Here is a 20,700-nt window from a genome sequence, read left to right on the forward strand (position 1 = left end):
GGATTTTCCAGGCAAGAGTACTGGAGTGGGGTGCCACTGCCTTCTCCGATATAAATACTACTCATAAAGAAAAAAAAGGAAGTCCCACCAAGGGACTTCCTTGGTGGTCAGTGGTTAATAAGACTTCACACTTTCAATGCAGGGATCCTGAGTTTGATTTCTGGTCAAGGAACTAGATCCCACATGCCACATCCAAGACTTCTTGTTCAGTTGCTCAGTCGTGTCCAAGTCTTTGCTGGCCCATGGACTGCAGCACACCAGGCTTCCCTGTTCTTCACCATCTCCCAGAGTTTGCTCAAACTCATGTCCATTGAGTCAGTGATGCCATCCATCTCATCACGTTGTCCCCTCTTGCAACTAAGACCGGCTACAGCCAAGTAAAAAACATTTATATATTTGAAAAATATATACTCAAAGGTTCAGTATATTGCAAACTGTTAACATGCAGCTGTTTCCAATACTGGACTATCATCTGACTACAGTACCATTCTCCTCTCAGTACATTCATTCAACTGTAGCACCATCTCAGTTTTGAAGATCCCCCACCCTGACAGACTTAGTCAGACTTACAAATTCAGGTAGAATGTCCCACTTCCTCACCCAAGCTAGACTCATGAACCACAGCCTAGGGATCAATCACCCATCTTTAGGCCTCCCTCCCAAACACTACTACACAGTTCAGTTCAGTTGCTCAGTCATGTCCGACTCTCTGAGATGACCCCATGGACCGCAGCACACCAGCTCCTTTCCATCGCCAACTCCTGGAGCTTACTCAAACTCACGTCTGTGGAGTCGGTGATGCCATCCAACCATCTCATCCTCTTGTCATACCCTTCTCCTCCTGCCTTCAATCTTCCCAGCATCAGGGTCTTTTCCAAGGAGTCAGTTTTTTGCATCAGGTGGACAAAGTATTGGAATTTCAGCTTCAGCATCAGTCTTCCCAGTGAACATTCAGGACTCATTTCCTTGAGGACTGACTGGTTTGATCTCCTTGCAGTCCAAGGGACTCTTAATTAAAGTTTTCTTCAACACCAAAAAGCATCAATTCTTCGGTGCTTAGCTTTATGATCCAACTCTCACATCCATACATGATTACTGGAAAAACCATACCTTTGACTAGACAGACTTTTGTCAGTAGTATCTCTTTTTAACATGCTGTCCAGTTTGGTCATAGCTTTTTCTCCAGGGAGCAAGCGTCTTAATGTCATGGCTGCAGTCACCATCTGCAGTGACTTTGGAGCCTGTGAAAATAAAGTCTATCACTGTTCCCCTTGTTTCTCCATCTATTTGCCATGGAGTGATGGGACCAGATGCCATGATCTCGGTTTTTTTAATGTTGAGTTTTAAGCCAGCGTTTTCACTCTCCTTTCACTCTCATTAAGAGGCTCTTTAGTTCTTTGCTTTCTGCCATCAGGATGGTGTCATCTGCATTATCTGAGTTTATTATTTCTCCTGGCAATCTTGATTCCAGCCTGGTATTTCACATGATGTACTCTACATGTAAGTCAAATAAGCAGGGTGACAACATACAGTCTTGACTCCTTTCCCACTTTGGAACCAGTCTGTTGTTTCATGTCCAGTTCTGTTGCTTCTTGACCTGCATAAAGATTTCTCAGGAGGCAGGTAAAGTGATCTGGTATTCCCATCTCTTGAAGAATCTTTAGGCTTCCCTCCCCACACCACCACACAGGCTCAACACAAATTCTCCCCAACAGTACAGAAGGTGAAGGTGAAGTCGCTCAGTCGTGTCTGTCTCTTTGTGATCCTGTGGACTGTAGCCTACCAGGCTCATCTGTCCATGGGATTCTCCAGGCAAGAATACTGGAGTGGGTTGCCATTTCCTTCTCCAGGGGATCTTCCCGACCCAGGGATCAATCCCAGGTCTCCAACGTTGGAGGCAGACGCTTTAACCTCTGAGCAACCAGGGAAGATCAAACAGTACAGAAGGCATCATGTAAAATTTACAATGTTGCCTTGACGCAGGTTGCAATTCATGACAAATTCTGGGAATCCTCCCCTCCTCCAGGTTGCCTACAGGCTGTCACTTTGCGTTGTGTCTCTCTGTGACCCCATGGACCACTGTCCACTAGGCTACTCTGTCCATAGGGTTATCCAGGTAACAATCCTGGAGTGGGCTGTGATTTCCTTCTCTAGGGGATCTTCCCAACCCAGGGATTGAACCCAAGTCTGTTGCATTAGCAGGTGGGTTCTTTACCACTAGCACCACTGGGAAACCAAGCTCTGGGTTAGGTAGGTAACCTTTAGTAAATCACACATACTAACTCATGTAACACGTAACATTTTTAGTTGGGACTTTTAATTGTGATTTTAGTCACAAGTAGACCCTACCTTGGAGAAGGAAATGGCAACCCACTCCAGTGTTCTTGCCTGGAGAATCCCAGGGATGGGGTCGCAGAGTCGGACATGACTGAATCGACTTAGCAGCAGCAGCAGCAGACCCTAGCTTGATGTTAGGTCACAACAAACTACTGTCAGCCATCGTCCCCAACTACAAAATGAGTTAGTCTTGGCCTTTAATTCCTTTAACTCCAAATGTTTAACTATCCAACAAAATGATATTATTTGCACATGCCTGGTGTTACCATAAGCACTTTATCTGTTTTTCACTCATTTCTTATGATTCAAGATATTCTGAATATTCTCATTGAGGAGTCAGCTCAGATATTAGGTAATTTTGTAACTGAGCCATTATACATGGGCCAAATTAATCTAAAATCAACTCTTGGCAGTTAACTGCCTTGGACCTGGGTAACTAAAGTCCCAAAAGCCAAGTGATGTGGTTAAAGAAAAAAAAAACTCTTAGTACAAATTCTCAGTCACGTACACCTCTTCAATAATATAAACGCTTGAAATACTGCAGTAAAAGTTGTATCACCACTTATAGAGGATGTCACTAACAGGTAGAGAAGTTGTCCTAAGTCCACTTTTGTTTATAAAATCTACCTTACATCTATGCGTAGCCACAGTATTCATAACAGGTAGTCTTTTTTTGGCTAAATGTTGAATGACAATGCTGACCTAAATTTACATTATTTATGAATTATCTAGCCACTGAATTTCTTCCCTCAAAAATGGAATATAAGTACCACCTTCTTATTTAGAAATCAAGAGCCAAGGGTTGTCTTTCAAACTTTTATTTATGGGCACTGAACCATGATGGATTTTAGATCTTGTTGAATGCAGCCACATCCATAGACTGTACATACTCATCGAAAGCAGTGATCTGCTCCTCCAGCATGTCTGTCCCAACTTTGTCGTCTTCAACTACACACTGTATTTGTAGTTTTTTAATGCCATACCCAACCGGAACTAGTTTAGCTGAAAAGAAGATCGAAAAAAATCTTAGAATTGACACAGTTGGAAACTATGCAGATGCCAGTGTCAAAAAGAGAAGATTAAACTCACAAGAGCCCCAGACCAAGCCATCTGCTTGAATGCTTCTGACGCACTCCTCTAGTTTTGCCATATCAGTCTCATCATCCCAAGGTTTCACGTCTAATAAGATGGAAGACTTGGCGACAAGTGCTGGTTCTAAAAAATTTAAAAAGTGTACAGGAAACAGCATCGTTCAAACAATTCTTTTTACCCTACTCCAAGTCACTTAATAAATCTTAAATTTGTTTCTAAATGGATCATCTCCTTAGCCACACAGAAGTATAGAACACACACCTTGTGTTTGTCACACACATGCCCACTTTCTGTTGTGCTGAGAAAGAGGTGTTGAGTTGTGTGACAGTTTCTTTCCCACAGTGGAATGCCACAGCTGCTACCTTTAAGAACAGCTGCAGACCAGTAGCTGTGGAAGTTTTGAAGCTCTACTTCAACAAAATGGGGAGGAAAGGAAATTACTTTGAAGGTTAACTTTTTAAAAAGATTATTCACATTATGAAATCTATTAAGTCAATTAGACACAAATTATAAAATGACCCACTTTTGGCTTTCTTTGACTCATACTGGGCAAGGCGTTCTTCTCTTAGCCTCTTGGCTTCTTCACTTTCCTGTAGAGGAAAAAATTTCATGTATTTCACAAAGTGGATTGTTCCTTAGTTTAAAGCTGGTGGGTTGTAACAAAGACTGGCTTTGTCAGAAAAAAGCAAATCCATCACGAACTCAGCCGAAAGATGGTGATTTGATTTTATTCATCATGTAGCCAGTCAGAATTTTTAAAAGGCAGGTAATTTTAAGTGAAGCCAGAGTTAAAACCCAGGGATTTTGGCTACAGAGCCTGTGCTTAAGCACAGATACACACATAAGTCAATTTATGCCATACCTCCTCATCATCAGATCCAAAGAGATCAATGTCATCATCATCTTTACTATCTGTAGCTCCACTTTCTGTGGTGTCTTCCACATTAGCAGGGCCATACTTGCCCAAAGCTTTCTTCACTCCTGGCAGGCTTGAAAAAAAAAAATTAATCAAATATTACTAGGTCACCATGTCCCCTTTCATGTAACACGCGAGAGCTTGTTTTCATTAAAACTAAAGAATCTCTTTTATACTAAGAATTTACCCTTCAACCCTCCCTGGTAAATACTTTTATATATATGTTGAGCTTCTCACCCAACAATCATCAGTACCATGTGAAACATTTTATTCAATATGGACAATGATATACTTTCAGAATGATTATTTCTATTTGAGATTTCATTAAGTATGCTCAGTTCCATTCTTAGTGAACTGGAGTCTACCTCCTCAAACTTCCATTCTTGTTAGCAGTTTCCGAAGATTGAAGAAGGACCCGCTCATCCCAGAGGTGCACTGCCCCCCAAGTCAAGGTCAGGCACGTTGGAAAGGCAGTGTGGGGAACAGGTGAATTGCTGTTTTTGATCAAGTAAAATTCATATTTTGTGGCAAGACAAAATAAAAATTAAAAATAAAATCTTTCTTAGTCCATTTGAACCACCTGCCTCCCCTCTAGGCTGCATTGTATATGTGCATTAACCAACCCTCTTAAAGAAATATTTCTTCTTAATCTTGGGTCATGATGAACCTGCTTTGCACCTGTAGATCTAGATTATATAAACCATCATTAAATAATAAATGAATCATTTACATTATTTACAGCCTTGTCTTACTTATGTGGAGGGAACAGTTGTCAGGTTTCAGAAGAGTTTTTCAGAGGTTATAATCCTCGGTGTGGCTTGAATAAAATTTTCTATTTCCTAGATTGACCAATTTTTTCCTTCAATATGGTCACGTTCTACCTGCTACGTGAAAAAATGGGAGGATTTCGGTCTCTTGGCCCTTCTCAAGTCATGGAGAAATTAGCTCACAATATCCCAACAAAACTAAAATATCCTGAACCCTAACTTGTCACGTGAAAACCCCGAGTTTAAGCTCTGAAAGTATTCTATTCCTCAAGCAAACACAAAGATAATTTTACCTGGCCTTTTCCTTCTCATAGGATTTGATGTGATTATACCAACGGAGGGCATGACACAAGTCGGCAGGTGGTGGGCCGGAGACGGCTTCAAACACTGCTACATCTGCTTGTGATGGCACATACCTGCCGATGATACAAACGTAATTACACACACTTTTATAAGGAGAGATACAAACACCAGCAAATGAATGACAAACACTACGAACTCGCCCTTTCGTCACCGGGGTACCTAAGCTGCTTTGTCTTTTGTAAGAAATAAGCTTCTTAGGATAAGGGATCATTTATTTGGTTCTCCGCGATACCCTGAGACATTCTTGCCACTCAGTAGACCTCTTCAGAAATTGCAATTGCTAACATGGAGCTACAGGCTTACATCTGTTAACGGAGCAAAGACGTGGAAAAACCTGGTGGAGTTAAGCATGCGGAAAAAGCACATTTTAACCCTTGTTCCCTCGCAACCCCCTCCCCAAGGAGAGCCCTGGGACCGGGTTTCCCTTCCTCTAGCCGCAGCCGAGGCGGCGCCACGTGGCCCCACCAACCCGGCCCTGCCCGACCCGGGCCAATGCGCTCACCCCTCTATGTAACTCTTGTCCGCCAAGTAGTCGTTGAGCACCTGGAGGCCAGCGGGGCTTTTCAAGTCTCCAAAACCCATGGCGACGGCTAATCTAGAACTGGGAGGCAGCGAAGAAAAAGAGGCGCGCAACCGGCCTGCGCCCAGCGCTAAGAGGAAAAAAAGGGCCGCCAAAGGCCGGAAATCCCTTATATAGAAACGGAGGCGTTTCTCTCCGAGGCCCTCGGCCGCAGGTTAAAGGTCAAAGTACGTTAAGATTCTTCAACGTAAAAAGCAAAGGCTCTAAATTAATGGCCCGCAATTTATCCATTGGCCTTTCTTTGCATTTGGAAATCAATTAATAAAATGGATATTTCTTAAATTGCTACCTCAAGGTTTTCGAAGACTCTAGGACCCGCCCTCTGGGGGCGCCGGAGATGGCCGAAAACGCTCGGCCTCAACCGACAGGCCACTTCCGGCGGAACTGCGGGTCCGAGCCGGCCCCCGTCACCCCCAACCCCACCCCGGCCTCCTCCCGGGTGCTACGCCCTCCGCCCCGCCCTCTGTCAAGCCGACGGAAGTTGCCGAACTCTATCAGCCGGAAATTGTCGAACTGGGGTTTCTAGTCCCTCCCGGCTTTCCGTTCTTCCAGGCCCGGCTGGCGGAGATACCCGAGACCGCCATATTGAATAGGCAACCCGGCCTCTGAAGGGGTCGGTGTATTGCAGACAATTCTGCAGGGCAGCCTCCGCGGCTCCAGGGAGAAGGTGAGGTCGTGTTTGGGTGAGAAGGCTGAGGTGCCCCAGCCCCCGGCGTTTGTTTATTGACGAGACTGTTTCCTTTGTCTCAGCCCACTCATTCTCCTCTTGTCCTTGACTTTGCGCCGCGTTCCACCCCGCCTCCTCGGGAACCCCCGAGAGCCGGCAGGTGAGGACTGTTAGGCAAGATCTCTGGTCTGATGGAGCAGAGAGGAGGAGGAAACCTGGAGGCCCTGGGGAACGCTGGTCCGAGTCACCTTTTGGGTGACCTTCCCTTTGCACGGGAATGCAAGACAGTCCCCTTCCTGGAGAGAACCTGTGTCAGTGACTTAGGCCTAAAGACTGAGCCTTTTCCCCCAAATTAACACATACCTGGTACTGGGCATCTTTGGCCGCTGTTGCCTTAGCAACTGTGCATGCCTTTTGTTTTGTTTTTTGGTTTTGTGCAAGGGCTGCATTGGGTAGCACTTCTTACCATTTTCACTGGTGGGGAAGAAAGGGACATTTAAACAGTTGGCCCAGAGGTTGCACTGCAAATGACAAAGCTACGTTGTTTAAATTTGGGGATCTAATGCATGCACATGTACTATAAAAGCGTGGGTCAGGTACAACTGTGCTCAGAAACAGAACTTGTGAGAGTATAGAAGCTGTAAAATGAAGTGTTTCTGATGAAGAAACATCAGGTTGGTTTTTTACTGAAAGTCTTTTTTTTTCCCCCACTGAATTGTATGTGCATCTTTAAGCAGGGTGTTACAAGATTGCCAGAGCACCTACACTTTTTAATGCCAGGAAAGTGGAAGTGATGGCCAGATGGTAGAGATAGAACTCATTTAGCAAATAGTTATTGGACGTCTATTATAAACTAGAAGCGAGTCTGCAAGGAAGAATTAAATGGGTGACATGACTGGGGAGTAGTTACGATAGTTTTAGTTAGACTGGTCTAAGAAAATCTCCCTGAGAAATGCCTTTTAAGGCAGAAATTTGAAGGATGAGGAGGGCCCAGAAAGATCTGAGGAAAGAGCATTTCAGTCTGAGGCCACAGCCCTTGGGAAGATGGGAGAGGCAATAGGAGCAGTGTGGAAGCCAGGAGACCTGTTAGGGGGCTGTTCTAATAATCCAAGCAAGAGATGATGGTGGCTTGGAATAGGATAGTACCTTGGAGGGAAAGAAGTGGATGGATGCAGGATACATGGTGAATGTGGAGTGGTATTATCTATCCCTGTACCAAAACGTGTTCAGTCTAGTTTTAGAAATGGTTCATCATTAGCACTTTCCCATCTTATATTCGATTTTTTCTGTTCCTGCAAGGTAGCCAAAAAAGTGTAAAGCACTTATCAAAGTTTTGCAAATCTGTATTTCTTATGTTGGGGTTATGCAGTCTTCCATTTGTTGCAGGGTGTTCAATACAAATAGTCCTCATGGATTTTCTAGCTAAAGTAGGCACCAGTTTCATATTGTATTGGACATGAGCAAAATAGTAATTAAAATTTTTTACACTGTTGTATGAAATATTGATTGTTGATTTTGAATCTGTGCTGTTCTGATTCAGCAATGCTTTGTCCATATAATCAAGTGAGTGGACCTAAAAGATCAAATAACTTTTCAGTGTTCGCTTATGTACACCTTTAATTGGTGTTAAGTTCTGTAACCTACTTTCATTTATTTCAGTAATTCAGCAAATCCTGTAGAGAGGGCTTCTCAGCTGCAGCACTTTAGGTAATTCTATTTTATGGGAAATTGTCCTGAGTATTGTAGGATCTTTAATTGCACCCTGACCTCTACCCGCTAGACACCAATAGGTTTCCCCTCATCCTGACCACAGACAATTTCTCTGGACCTTGCTAAATGTTCCCTGGGAAACAAAATTGTGTCTTGTAGAGAACCACTCTTTTAGAGCTTACTGTGCGCGATCCTTAGGGGTAGAGATAGAAAGATTCAGGAAGTTCATAATACAGTGTGGGGGTAGAACAAGCGCAAAAATAAATAATTGCAAATCTGAAAGATAAATGTACTAGTTGACACAGAAAATGGCACTCCAGACTTTTTCAAGCTTAGGCTTGTGAATATCTTAGGCTCAGAATATCTCAGGAGCATTTAGTAGATAACTGCTCAGAACATAGAATTTTGGAATGTGTATTAGCAGGAAATGAAGATAGAAAGGTAGGCTTTATTTTACATAGCAACTAATGATAAGCTAATTCTTGGAATTTATTTTACTACATAGTTGTATTTAAGTTTGACCATTTGTTTATAATTAAAAACAACAAAACTGCCCTTTGTATAGAATTAGAAGGCTCATATTTATATACTAGCGGCTCTTCCTTAGCTTCTTGATGATGTAAAAGTCAGTTACTTTAGCTGAGATGGAGTATTCTCATCTCTATAATTTGAGAAACAATATCAGGACTTGTGAAATGTTCCATGGAATAAAATATGTATATGAAGTCCTTTAAACCCATAAAATATTACTAAAAAGTTTGTTATTGGGATTGTTTTTTCTATCATAACATAGCCCTTCTTTGTTTTATTTTTAGCAGTATGTTAAGGATACCTGTAAGAAAGGCCTTAGTAGGCCTTTCCAAGTCTTCTAAAGGATGTGGTGAGTATCTTTTTTTTAAATTGCAAGTTTGTGGGCACTAAACTGTCTATCTTTGTAAATTTATAGGTTTATGGAATGTTTCTTAAAAGACCCTAAATCCATAATAGATTTTAAATAAAAATAGAAACAATGTTGAGTCAGTGGTTTATTTTTCTTTAAAAATATAATAGTTTTTATTAAAAATAGAATAGAATAGCTGAATAGAATAATACAGCTTTAAACAGTTCATAGAAATGGAAAGTAATAGGAATTCCCCATCAGTGCCAGAATGGAAAAAGCAGTCGTTCTGCTTTTGAGAAGTGATCTTCCCAGGAACATGTGTTCAGTGGCATTAAAAGTTATAACTGGGACTTCCTGGCAGTCCCATGGTTAGGACTCTGCACTAACAGTGGCAGGAGGCATGGTTCAATCCCTGGTAGGGAACTAAGATTGTACACATGCCACACAGCAGGGCCAAAAAAGTTACAGCCTAAACCGCTGTTAAAAATAGACAACTATATTCCATTTGGTGTTAAGGACTGGAAAAGCTTTCCTCTAATTCAGTATTTTAAAAGTTTGCATCTAGAGAAATAGAAGGGAATAGTATTAAATGAGGAAAAAATTTAGACCTGTAGGTTAATTATTTAATCCATTACCCCCTCTGCTATGATAACTTGAATTCTGTTAATTTCATCTTCACCTCAATGTTTTGGATGATCAGTTCGAACAACTGCCACAGCAGCAAGCAACTTGATTGAAGTATTTGTTGATGGTCAGTCTGTCATGGTGGAACCAGGAACTACCGTCCTTCAAGTAGGCATTAATTTCAGTTCTTTATTTTTGTGCATAATCTGATTGAAAAAAATTTTATTTTCTTGATACTGTTTACTTCTAAAATTTTCAAGATTCCTTGACAAATGCTCTTTAAAGAACTGTAGATAGTAAAATTATATGAAAATAACTTCGATTTGAAACCTTGGCATATCAGAATGAGCTTTTCTGTTTCTGACTTTCTTAATGAACTGTGGGAATTCTTTTGTTTCACTTCTGCCTTACAAATAAATTCCCATTTAGAAATTTTAAGTTATGTGAAATAAATTATTAGTTAATATGAGTAAGTTTGGGAGAAAGGTAATCTTTTTTATGAGCCTGCTTGATGCACATTTACATAACTCTCCTGTTTTTAACAATGTTTCTAGGAAGGTATCCTACAAAGCAGGTAAATGGAGGGTAGTAGGTTCTTAAATTTATGCCCTAAACACTTAATATCTCCAGTTTCTTCCAGAACTAACAAAATTGGTCATGAAGAAGTAGTGCTTTATTCCATTGTAAATTATTGCAGAGCTAAATGCTCTTTATTAATTTTAGCAGTAACTTTTGTACCATCAGGCATAGAAATATAAACAATAAATATATAACAAAAATATGTTCAGTGTACAGTGGAGAGTATTTTGGCATGAATAGGAGGTGGTAGAAGAGATGTCAGAAATATCTCAGGTGATCCCTGAGAAGTTTTTAAAGGATGAACAGATGTTTATATGTGGACAAGGAAACTTCAGGTCATTTAGTACTAGTGAAACAAGGTGTGTGTGGAAGAGGAGATAACAGGAAATCAGAACTGTGATGTTGGAGAAGGTCTAGTCATTAAAGATAGTCAGTGCAATGTTAAAGAGCTTGTAGTTTGGCCCATCAAGAGTTTTCATGCTACTAAGCAGTATGACATTGACTGTAGAGTATGGTGCTTTGGTGATTAAGATTAGAATGAGACAAGGATAGAGTATATCTTGCATTAGTGGAGCAGGAAATGAGAAGGGCCAAAATAGTGGCAATGGAAATGGAAACAAAAGAGTATATTCATGAGAGAGTGAGATGTAGATAGACAGGCCTTTAGGAATGATGAAGAGCAGAGGAGTTTTTGTGATTTCTGGCTTCGTTATCTTATTTGGGGATATGTAGGAGGGGACAGGGCTTGCCTGTGGCTCAGATGATAAAGAATCTGCCTGCAATGCGGGAAACCCGGATACAATCCCTGGGTGGGGAAGATCCCCTGGAGAAGTAGGGAACGGAAATAGATTGAATTTTAACTGTCTAAAGAACATGCACATGTAAATGCCTACCTACATCTAAAGAAGTGGAAGACTGTCAGGATTGCAGATGAAGGTTCGAATGTAATCAGTATGTAAAATGGGCTAGTGTGAAGGTGGGGACAGTTGACCCACTGCATCTAGCACACAGGAAGACTTGGTGCATTTTTATCAAGTTGTTAAAAATATTGAAAATTGATGAGATTGCTTTAGAGTGAGGGCTAAGGATGGAATAACTAACTCTCGAAATTTAAGTGCATTTATAGGCTCAGCAAAGGAGCAGGGATAATTGGCAGAGCTGAACTAATCCCCCTCACTAGGCAAATGGGAACTGAGAAGAGCCCTTAGCCAACAGTGGGGAGTCCTGGGCGGGATATATGGGGCCAAAGACAGAACCAGATTATAGTCACCTAGATGGTGTGAAATGAAGTCTAATCTAAAGGAGGAGAGCTAGTCAATGAGGAAATCCAGGGACATGAAACCACTGGGACAGAGTTCGAAGGAGGAATCTTTGTAGAGAATGGTTCAGAGGACAAGTGAGTAGTCAAGCACAGTCTGAGGATGCTTTATCCAGTTTTTAGGCATGGTGAGGATCTTTAAAGAGGTATCTTCAGAGCAGATAGAGGTTGGAGTCAAGAATAAAGAAAAGGAGGGAAATCTCTTTGAGGATGAAGGTGGAATGAAGATGCAGATATTTGGATTGGAGTAATTAGATAAGTAGTGGATGGCTTCATTTTTTTCTTGTTTGATTTTTGTTTGTTTTCTTTTTCCTGTGTTTTAGATAAGACACAGGAAGGTCAGGTTATTCTAGTGCAAATATTTTTTACTTTCTCTTCTAGGCTTGTGAGAAGGTTGGCATGCAGATTCCTCGATTCTGTTATCACGAAAGGTTGTCTGTTGCTGGAAACTGCAGGATGTGCCTTGTTGAAATTGAGAAAGCTCCTAAGGTACTTAATGCCTAAAATTACACACCATGCTGTAGAAGGTAGAAAACTTTAAATTATGTAGCAAACTTTATTTAAAATCAATATTGTTGTAACCAAGAGTCTGGTCCTGTTTACTTCTATCTATAAATTTATTTTCTGTGTGATTGATTCTCTTCATTTCACAACTGGAAACACATTGTACTTTATAAGTGCAAGTCCTATATAATTGTAATGTTTAGAAATTAAAGGGACCTTCTTAGAGCAGTCAGTATTTCCAAGTGACTGTATGACACACAACATTGGAAGTGCTTATGCTGTGCCATTTTTCACTAGAGAAAAGGGTTGCAGTGAAAAGGTTCACGTTCAATTTAACTCTGTTTTGGTTTATGCAGTTTTAGTTCAGTAGTGCCTGCTCATCAAAACAGTTATTTGATGTTCTGTTTCAGAGCCTCTTATTAAAAAATCATCTTAATTATTATAATAAAATTAAGATGATGTCTTATTTTTAAGAGAAATGTAAAGTGCCAGACTATCATATTATAAACATGAAAACTAAAACACTCAGTCTTCAAAAATATTCTGTTCTTTGCTTGTTTTCATAATTACAAATAAAATTTATATAATTACAAATACTTAGAGATTTCTCCATTGAAATTCCAGGTTGTAGCTGCTTGTGCCATGCCAGTAATGAAAGGTTGGAATATCCTGACAAACTCTGAGAAAACTAAGAAAGCCAGGTACTTTACTGTTAACTCAGCATAGTGACTTTTCTTGGCAGAAAATTGAACATTTCAATATGTAGACCTTCCCATAGATGAGAAATTCAGTATCAGACTCTGAAGAAGTTGTGCTTCTAGCAGCAGTTGGAAGTAAGTACACATAGAGGAGGTGAAGTCAGGTGTTTATGTTTTTGAGTCTGTATTGGAATCAGCATTAAAAACCCCCGTTTAGAACTCTGCTCAGCCTGTGATGGCAGTGAGTCTGGGGCTTACTGAGCTGAGATTATTGCAAGGATACTGAACTGTACTGGCACTGGTTGTGTTTGTTTTTGCTTTGCGTTCATGTTTTTCTGAATTAATGCCTGAGTTTTCTGAGGCCCATTCAGCAACTTTTGATAATTCTGTGTTGTTAAAACTCATAATTTTCTAGGTTCTCTAATGATATTTTATTCCAGATTCATAAACATTTTTTAAATTATGTATTTAATATTACTTTTATGATAATTAACAGTGGTGTTTCTGATAGTAAATATAAAATCCATACTAACTGTATGAGAACATACATCTGTCACGGTTATTTAAATACCCTATATGTAAACCATTTTGAATGCCAGCAATTTACTTAAGTTTACATATTACGATTTTCTGTACAGAGAAGGTGTGATGGAGTTCTTATTAGCAAATCACCCACTGGACTGTCCTATTTGTGACCAGGGAGGTGAATGTGATCTGCAGGTATGTAGTCTTAATTTCTTAATTCTTTTGGTTGTCTCAGGTTTTAATTTTGTTAGCAAAATTAGGTTGACTCTTTTGTAATCTACTTAAGGACCAGTCCATGATGTTTGGAAGTGATAGGAGCCGGTTTTTAGAGGGGAAACGTGCTGTGGAGGACAAGAACATTGGGCCGTTGGTAAAAACCATTATGACTAGGTGTATACAGTGTACTCGCTGCATCAGGTAATTATTTTTCTGTCTCTTGGAATATCATTTGTATTCTTAGCCCTGATATTCACAAAACTTGGTGGAATAATAACACTGGAAAGGATAGCAACTTTTATTTGGTAGAAAAGAGGGATGTTGTATTGGTTGCTTTTTACATAAGCCAATAGAGTGAAAAAGTTTTCAGTTTTAGTTAACAGCAACTTCAGTTGGATTTAAAAATCAGAATCTACAAGCATTAACTTTATGATAACTTGTTGAGCTGTACACATGGATTTGTACAATTTTCTGTATGTGTGTTACACCTCAAATGCCAGCATTTATTATTAATTTTTATTCAGGAACTGCACTTACCATTGAAAACAACCTTCTTAGTGTTTTGAAAATCATTATCTTTGCAATAATAAGAAAGGAGGTAATTTTGCAGGTCTGACCAGTTGTTTGGTGCATTTTTATCCTGTAGGTTTGCAAGTGAGATCGCAGGAGTGGATGATTTGGGAACTACAGGCAGAGGAAACGATATGCAAGTTGGCACATACATTGAAAAGATGTTCATGTCTGAACTTTCTGGCAACATCATTGACATCTGCCCTGTAGGTGCCCTGACTTCTAAGCCCTATGCCTTTACCGCTCGGCCTTGGGAAACAAGGTATTTATCATTGTATTTTTTGTCCTTTACTTCAGTATCATTCAAAAAAATTTAAGATTTATTTTCTTCCTGAGTTCTAATTGTTTTGGTCTGCTAAGGTTTTGTTTGCTTAAAGTGAAACCCTTTTACTGGAATGTAAGTTGTTAGATAGATAGGATGAACCTGTGCAAGTCAGTTGTTGTTTCCTTGGAAATTAATTCTAGAGTACTTAATCACAAAATTATTTACTTCTTCCAAAGAGTAAGATTGTGTTGATTTTTAAAAATTTATAGTTTCCTCTCATTGTATATTAAACTTTCAACCGTGTATACAAATCATACATTATTTAATCAGTTCTTATTAGACCTTTAGTTTATTTCTATTACTGTATAATTAAAAATCTATGATAAATATATTTACATTTTCTCTGATTCTATCTCTGATTCTTCTGAATAAACTAAGAAATTAAATAGATCATTGAAAATAAATTTGAATACTTTTCAGGTTCTAGAAACATATTAAATTGCCCTCTAATTTTAAACTCCTACCAGAGTATATGGGAGCATCTTAAAATTCCAGGCTTTGAACCATGTATTTATGTATAAAAAAAAGACAGTACATAACTCAAAAGTTTAAGTAGAGAGTTTTTTCTCCTCTCTGTAATACATATGAGGGTACATTTAATGTGCTATAGGTCTCTGAGACACTATTCATTTTTTAAAACTTTTTCTCTCTTTGTTCTTCAGATTAGATGGATTCTGTTGACATATCATATCAGGTTCATTCTTTTACCATCCCAAATCTTCTATTCAACCGCTACAGTCAGCTTTTTATTAGCTACATTTTCCAACTCCAGAATTTGTTTCTTTTTTTTTTTTTAATTTTTGTATCCTCGCTGGGAATCTTCACTTGTTGATTCATGATTTTATATTTCCCTTTAATCTTTTTTGTTTTAATAGTTATTTTTATTAATTTATTTGGCTGTGCCAGGTCTTAGCTGTGGCATGCAGGATCTTTAGTTGTGGCATGTGAGATCTAATTCCCTGACCAGGGATTGAACCCCGGTCCCCTGCATTGGGAGCTCAGAGTCTTAACCACTGCACCACCAGGGAAGTTCTTCCCTTTCATCTTTAAACATGACTTTCCTTCTATCATTGAACATTTTAATATTATTGTTTTTATTTTTAAGCAGGGCTTCTTAGGAGTTGCTTCTCTGTATAGCTTAGTAGTCAAATAATGATCATGCTCAAATTCTTTGAGCCAGTAAAGCTTCCATCCTCTGCCAGTGGATCTGTGTGTGGATTGTTGTTCCTGTTTAGTTGCTAAGTTGTGTCTGACTCTTTAGGGACCCCATAGACTGTAGCCCGCCAGGCTCCTCTGTCCATGGAATTTCCCAGGCAAGAATATGGGCAAGAGTGGTTTGCCATTTCCTTCTCCATGGGATCTTTCTGACCCAGGAATTGAACCTGCATCTCCTGCATTGCAGGCAGGTTCTTTTACCACTGAGCCATGTGGGTTGCCCTTGTTTGTGGATAGAAAAGCATATTCAGAGTTCAGGCTGTTTTCCGGTCTGCCCAGCTTGTAGTTTACATTAGGTCTCTTGGGTCTCTGTGTTGTCCAGGAGAGTGAATAGCCTGGGCTATCTCTGGTCTCAGCTGCACATTTGTGCAGCCTCCTCTAGGAATGCTCACCCTGCCTGTGACTGCAGCCTCATGCCAGTAGGTCCTTGACTTTCCTCAGCTCAGTGACCTCCAAGGTATCACTTCCACAGACAGCTTTTCCATTTCTCCAAATCAAGTGAGTCTTTGTCTGCAAGAAAAAATCTCCTGTCTTCATAGCTTGCCCCATCCTACCAGAACCTCCAGTTCAAGGTGGTGAGAAGGACAATAAGAATAGTCCCAAGCCAGAACACCGCTGGTTTCCACCATTCTTTCTAGAAGTTCAGCAGTTTCTCTAAACATAAAACCTTCACATGATGTGTTTGCTTTTGTTAGCTCTCCAAAGAGTTGAGTTGGTTACTTTCGTCAGTTTTGTCTAGCTTTATTTTTGCTTTTGGAGGGAGGATTTGTCAAGCTCCTTAATCAGCCATACCCCAAAATTTATTTATTTTGATAGTCAAGTTTTCACAGTTTGGCTATTTACAACCTTTCCAACTGGCTTCTGTTTTAGATAACTAGATAACTTTCAGATAACTGGCTTCTGTTTTTGTGTTATGGTCTGCTCAAATATGAGAGTGTGTGTGTATATATATGTAACGAAAGGAAAGTATATGTAAAGTTTTTTGATTTTGGTAAACCACGTAACAGAAACTTTGTCCATTTATTCTCAAAATCAGCTAGTAAATATATGTGTTTATTTTCTTAGAAAGACAGAATCCATTGATGTAATGGATGCAGTTGGAAGTAATATTGTGGTCAGCACAAGAACTGGAGAGGTAATGAGGATTTTGCCAAGGATGCATGAGGACATCAATGAAGAGTGGATCTCTGATAAAACCAGGTATATGCTGTGTTTTTTTCCTTTAACTTTTGCAGTAGATTTAAAGGAAATTTTATAATAATTTTCATTTTAAGGAACAGTCTTTTATATTTGCAAATTACTGTTTATAGACTATTGAAATCTGGATTGTTAGGATATATAGTGAATTGGATAAAACTGACATTAATAATAATCCTAGGTATATTACTGGCTTTCATATTTACTGGTTTTCATATTGAGAAATATCTTTTTTTCTCCTAGATGGAGAAATTGAAGTAAATGAAGATATTTAACCTATTTCAGTTTGTCTCTCTTTCATTGGAGAATAGAAGCTAAATATAAGTTTGAGTTTGCATAACATAATTTTGATGAAATATCTAGAGATACTCAGGTTTTATAAATGATTTGGCTTTCTCAGCTACCAAACGTATTGTAATTTTAAGTTTCTTTGGGTAGCTGAAAATAAATGATAAGAACTCAGACATTTTAGGTGGCATTTGAGTTTCAGATAATGTTTGTAAAATATTAATTCATCTCCAAAGAAATCTGGAATGATTATTTGTATCCATGTGTTTATTGTTCTATTACCTTTAACCAACACTGTACTTAAATAACATTTCTTTTAGATTTGAAATTTGAAAATTACAGTTGCCTTTTTAGAAAGATTCCACAAATGGTGTAATTTCTGTTATCTAGATTTGCCTATGATGGGCTAAAACGTCAAAGACTTACCGAACCGATGGTCAGAAATGAAAAGGGACTTTTAACACATACCACCTGGGAGGATGCACTCTCTCGTGTAGCTGGAATGGTAAAAAATTGAAATATAGAATAACTGTATTTGTGGTTTCCAGGACACATTTTTTTTTTGGCTGTACCAGGTCTTCGTTGTGGCACACAGGATCTTCTATTTTTGTTGCTGCATGTGGGTTCTTTAGTTGTGGCATGTGGGATCTAGTTCCCTGACCAGGGATTGAACCCAGGCCCCCTGCATTGGGAGCACAGAGTCTTAGACACTGGACCACGAGCGAAGTCCCATAGGGAACATCTTTCTAATGAAGAGGGGTTATTGTTTCTCTTAACTTGTTTCCTCTTACCAGGATTACCTTCCTTTTAACAAGCATTTATTGAGAGCCATCTGACGTCATGCTAGATGTAGGGATATAAAGATTATAGCACATGGTTCCTATTTCCACAATCATTTAGTAGGAAAAGATGCATCTTCAGGCAATTATTGTATGTTGCTTTCGGGTAGTCATGCAGAAGATGATATATGAGAGAGCACATTGGAGGGATGCCTACCAGGGCTACCATATTACCTAGGTAAGATGACTTCTTTGTTTAGTTGCTAAGTCATATCTGACTCTTTGCAACCCCATTGACTCTGGACTCCCCCAGGCTCCTCTGTCTGCAGGATTTTCCAGGCAATAATGCTGGAGTGGGTTGCTATTTCCTTCTCCAGAGGATCTTCCTGACCCAGGGTCATAACCTAAGTCTCCCACACTGACAGGCAGACTCTTTACCACTGAACCACCTAGGAATCCCTGATCCTAATTTACTGGGTTTCTAATCAGAGCCTAGCCTACCTGAGAGAAGTGAAATACCTAACCTCAGCCACCTCTTGCAGTCCTATACCATGTGGGGGAGGGGATGAGAGAAACTGAAAGTTCACTGGCACAGGCTCATTGAGAGACTAAAACCTAATCATAGGACTAGAAAATACTTCCCCTGCCCACTCAACCTCACCACCATATTTACTAAACACCTGTTAGCTCAGTTCCTTTTACCCAGTACATCACATCCATCTTTGAGCAATGACTTTCAAGGCATACTAAAAGGTAAAAACACAGGAGACTGAATAAGCATTAGACCCAGAGTCATCTGTGACAAGAATATTGGATGTATCAGACCAGGTATTTTTTAAACTATGACTAAAATGTTAAAAGACTATATTGGAAAAAGAAGACTGCATACAAAAATGGATGAACAATGTTAGCAGAGAGAGATGGAAATTCTAAGAAAAAACAAAAGACAAATGCTAGGGATCGAAAACACTACCAGGAATGAAGAATGCTTTTGATGGTCTCTTTAGTAGATGAGCCACGAACAGGCTTGCCAGAGCAAAATACATAAAGGGCTTGAAGGAATGACAGATGCTTCAGAAGATTGTATTTGGCTATATAACTCCAAAGTCTTCATCTTCCTGACATCATTTTGAGGCCTTTTGTTCCTAATTTAAAACAAACAACTTTTATTACAAGCAGATGTTATTCTTGGCCCCACATACACTTTCTGCTTCTCACTTTCAGACTAATTAGTGTAAAAAGCTTTTTTGTCAGAAGTTTGTTGCTTTTATTTTACTTGAAAATGACGTTATTGTTTTGTTTTCTGAATGAGTCACTGGTCTTTTTCTGAACGAAGGTTTCTTGGTGATAGCCTTTTCATCCATTTCTAGTTGCAGAGAGCTTTCAAGGCAACGATGTGGCAGCAATTGCAGGTGGCTTGGTGGATGCTGAAGCCCTCATAGCTCTCAAAGATTTACTTAATAGAGTGGATTCTGACACGCTGTGCACTGAAGAGGTCTTCCCCACCGCAGGAGCTGGGTGAGAAATTTGAGGCTAGGATCTAGGTGTTCTGTTTTCTTTCTTTTTTTCCTTCTGTTTATAGGTTGTGTTTAAACCAACACATCTGTGGCATCAGTGACTTACATGTGACAACTTGGATACTCCAACATACCTCCTGGTTATTTTCACATATAGACCAAAGTCAAACCAGGAGCTATTAGAAAATCTAATTATTAATAAAGTATTTGAACCTTTGATGCAGTTTAAGACTATTTCAAAAAATTTTTTGTCAGGCAGTGAGCTGTGGGTTTAATGACAGAGTATTTCATGGATTGTCAGTGTGTATTAATTTTAAAATAAACTTGGATTTTATATTTTATGTTTCTAGCACAGATCTACGTTCCAATTATCTTCTTAATACTACAATCGCTGGTGTGGAGGAGGCAGATGTTGTCCTTCTAGTTGGTACAAATCCACGTTTTGAGGCACCGCTATTTAATGCTAGAATTCGAAAGAGGTTTGTAATAATATTCTGGGTTTTAAAAACATTTACATGATAATTTGTTTTATATATGAAAAATGACTGTCTTAGCTGATTCCTAATAGTGGGAGTAAGATTCCAAAAGATAATTGAAGGGCAGTTTCTAACAGCTCCATTTCCCACTTCTTCCCTGCTGATCATTTTTTTAGTTTGAAATAACTCAACTTTGTATACCCACGTTTGTGTAGTGTTCACACAGATTAATCAGTGCTAATGTTTATATTTTTTTCTTTTCTCTCCATCTATATATTTGTGTGAACATAATCATTTGAAAGTAGATTGTATACATGATGCCCTTTTAATCCCAAACTAAACACGTCTGTGTGGATTTCCTAAGGACAAGGACATTCTCCATTTAGGAATTTGATTCTTTATTTAATTAAGAATTTAGTATTGATACAGTATTATTATCTATTTGTGCTTAAATTTCACTGAATTTTTTCCATAATTGTTTCCAAAATTTCCATAATTTTTTCCATTTTGACTTTTTTTTTTAAGACTACAGGCCAGATATTTTGTAGAATGCCTCT

At 39.2% G+C, this 20,700-nt stretch overlaps 2 protein-coding genes and 2 non-coding genes across 4 annotated transcripts in view; 1 reads left to right on the forward strand and 3 right to left on the reverse strand.

Annotated features, from left to right (window-relative positions):
* Positions 1–3,139: 3,139 nt before the first annotated feature.
* On the reverse strand, positions 3,140–6,261 carry EEF1B2 (eukaryotic translation elongation factor 1 beta 2). The gene is made up of 6 exons (XM_070387722.1): positions 5,978–6,261; positions 5,406–5,528; positions 4,292–4,418; positions 3,953–4,019; positions 3,427–3,552; positions 3,140–3,339 (listed from the first exon to the last, which is right to left on the reverse strand). Exons 1-6 carry the CDS (start codon positions 6,055–6,057, stop codon positions 3,185–3,187), a joined length of 678 nt encoding a protein of 225 aa, XP_070243823.1. The 5' UTR covers positions 6,058–6,261; the 3' UTR covers positions 3,140–3,184.
* LOC138985012 (small nucleolar RNA SNORA41) lies at positions 3,692–3,825 on the reverse strand. The gene has a single exon (XR_011462251.1). It is a non-coding gene; the product is annotated as a small nucleolar RNA SNORA41 (small nucleolar RNA).
* On the reverse strand, positions 4,097–4,175 carry LOC138985011 (small nucleolar RNA SNORD51). The gene has a single exon (XR_011462250.1). It is a non-coding gene; the product is annotated as a small nucleolar RNA SNORD51 (small nucleolar RNA).
* Positions 6,262–6,575: 314 nt separating the features above from the next.
* NDUFS1 (NADH:ubiquinone oxidoreductase core subunit S1) overlaps positions 6,576–20,700 on the forward strand; it is a 30,157-nt gene continuing 16,032 nt past the window's right edge. Inside the window, 12 exon segments of the mRNA XM_070387774.1 lie at positions 6,576–6,722; positions 9,248–9,312; positions 10,013–10,104; positions 12,215–12,322; positions 12,962–13,038; positions 13,674–13,755; positions 13,847–13,977; positions 14,423–14,608; positions 16,952–17,086; positions 17,762–17,902; positions 19,531–19,668; positions 20,018–20,146. Coding sequence (XP_070243875.1) covers positions 9,252–9,312; positions 10,013–10,104; positions 12,215–12,322; positions 12,962–13,038; positions 13,674–13,755; positions 13,847–13,977; positions 14,423–14,608; positions 16,952–17,086; positions 17,762–17,902; positions 19,531–19,668; positions 20,018–20,146 — 1,280 coding nt within the window. The 5' untranslated portion in view covers positions 6,576–6,722; positions 9,248–9,251.

This window comes from Bos mutus, chromosome 2, assembly GCF_027580195.1.
Source record: "Bos mutus isolate GX-2022 chromosome 2, NWIPB_WYAK_1.1, whole genome shotgun sequence".
Classification (NCBI taxonomy): Eukaryota; Metazoa; Chordata; class Mammalia; order Artiodactyla; family Bovidae; genus Bos; species Bos mutus.

Excerpts from the sequence above, each read along its gene's own strand:
- EEF1B2 (XM_070387722.1), bottom strand. The coding sequence starts at position 6,057 with ATGGGTTTTGGAGACTTGAAAAGCCCCGCTGGCCTCCAGGTGCTCAAC. Across the intron at positions 4,020-4,291 it reads TTGGATCTGATGATGAGGAG|GAAAGTGAAGAAGCCAAGAG; the intron begins GTATGGCATAAA and ends TTTCCTCTACAG. Across the intron at positions 3,553-3,952 it reads TGAGTCAAAGAAAGCCAAAA|AACCAGCACTTGTCGCCAAG; the intron begins GTGGGTCATTTT and ends TAAATTTTTTAG.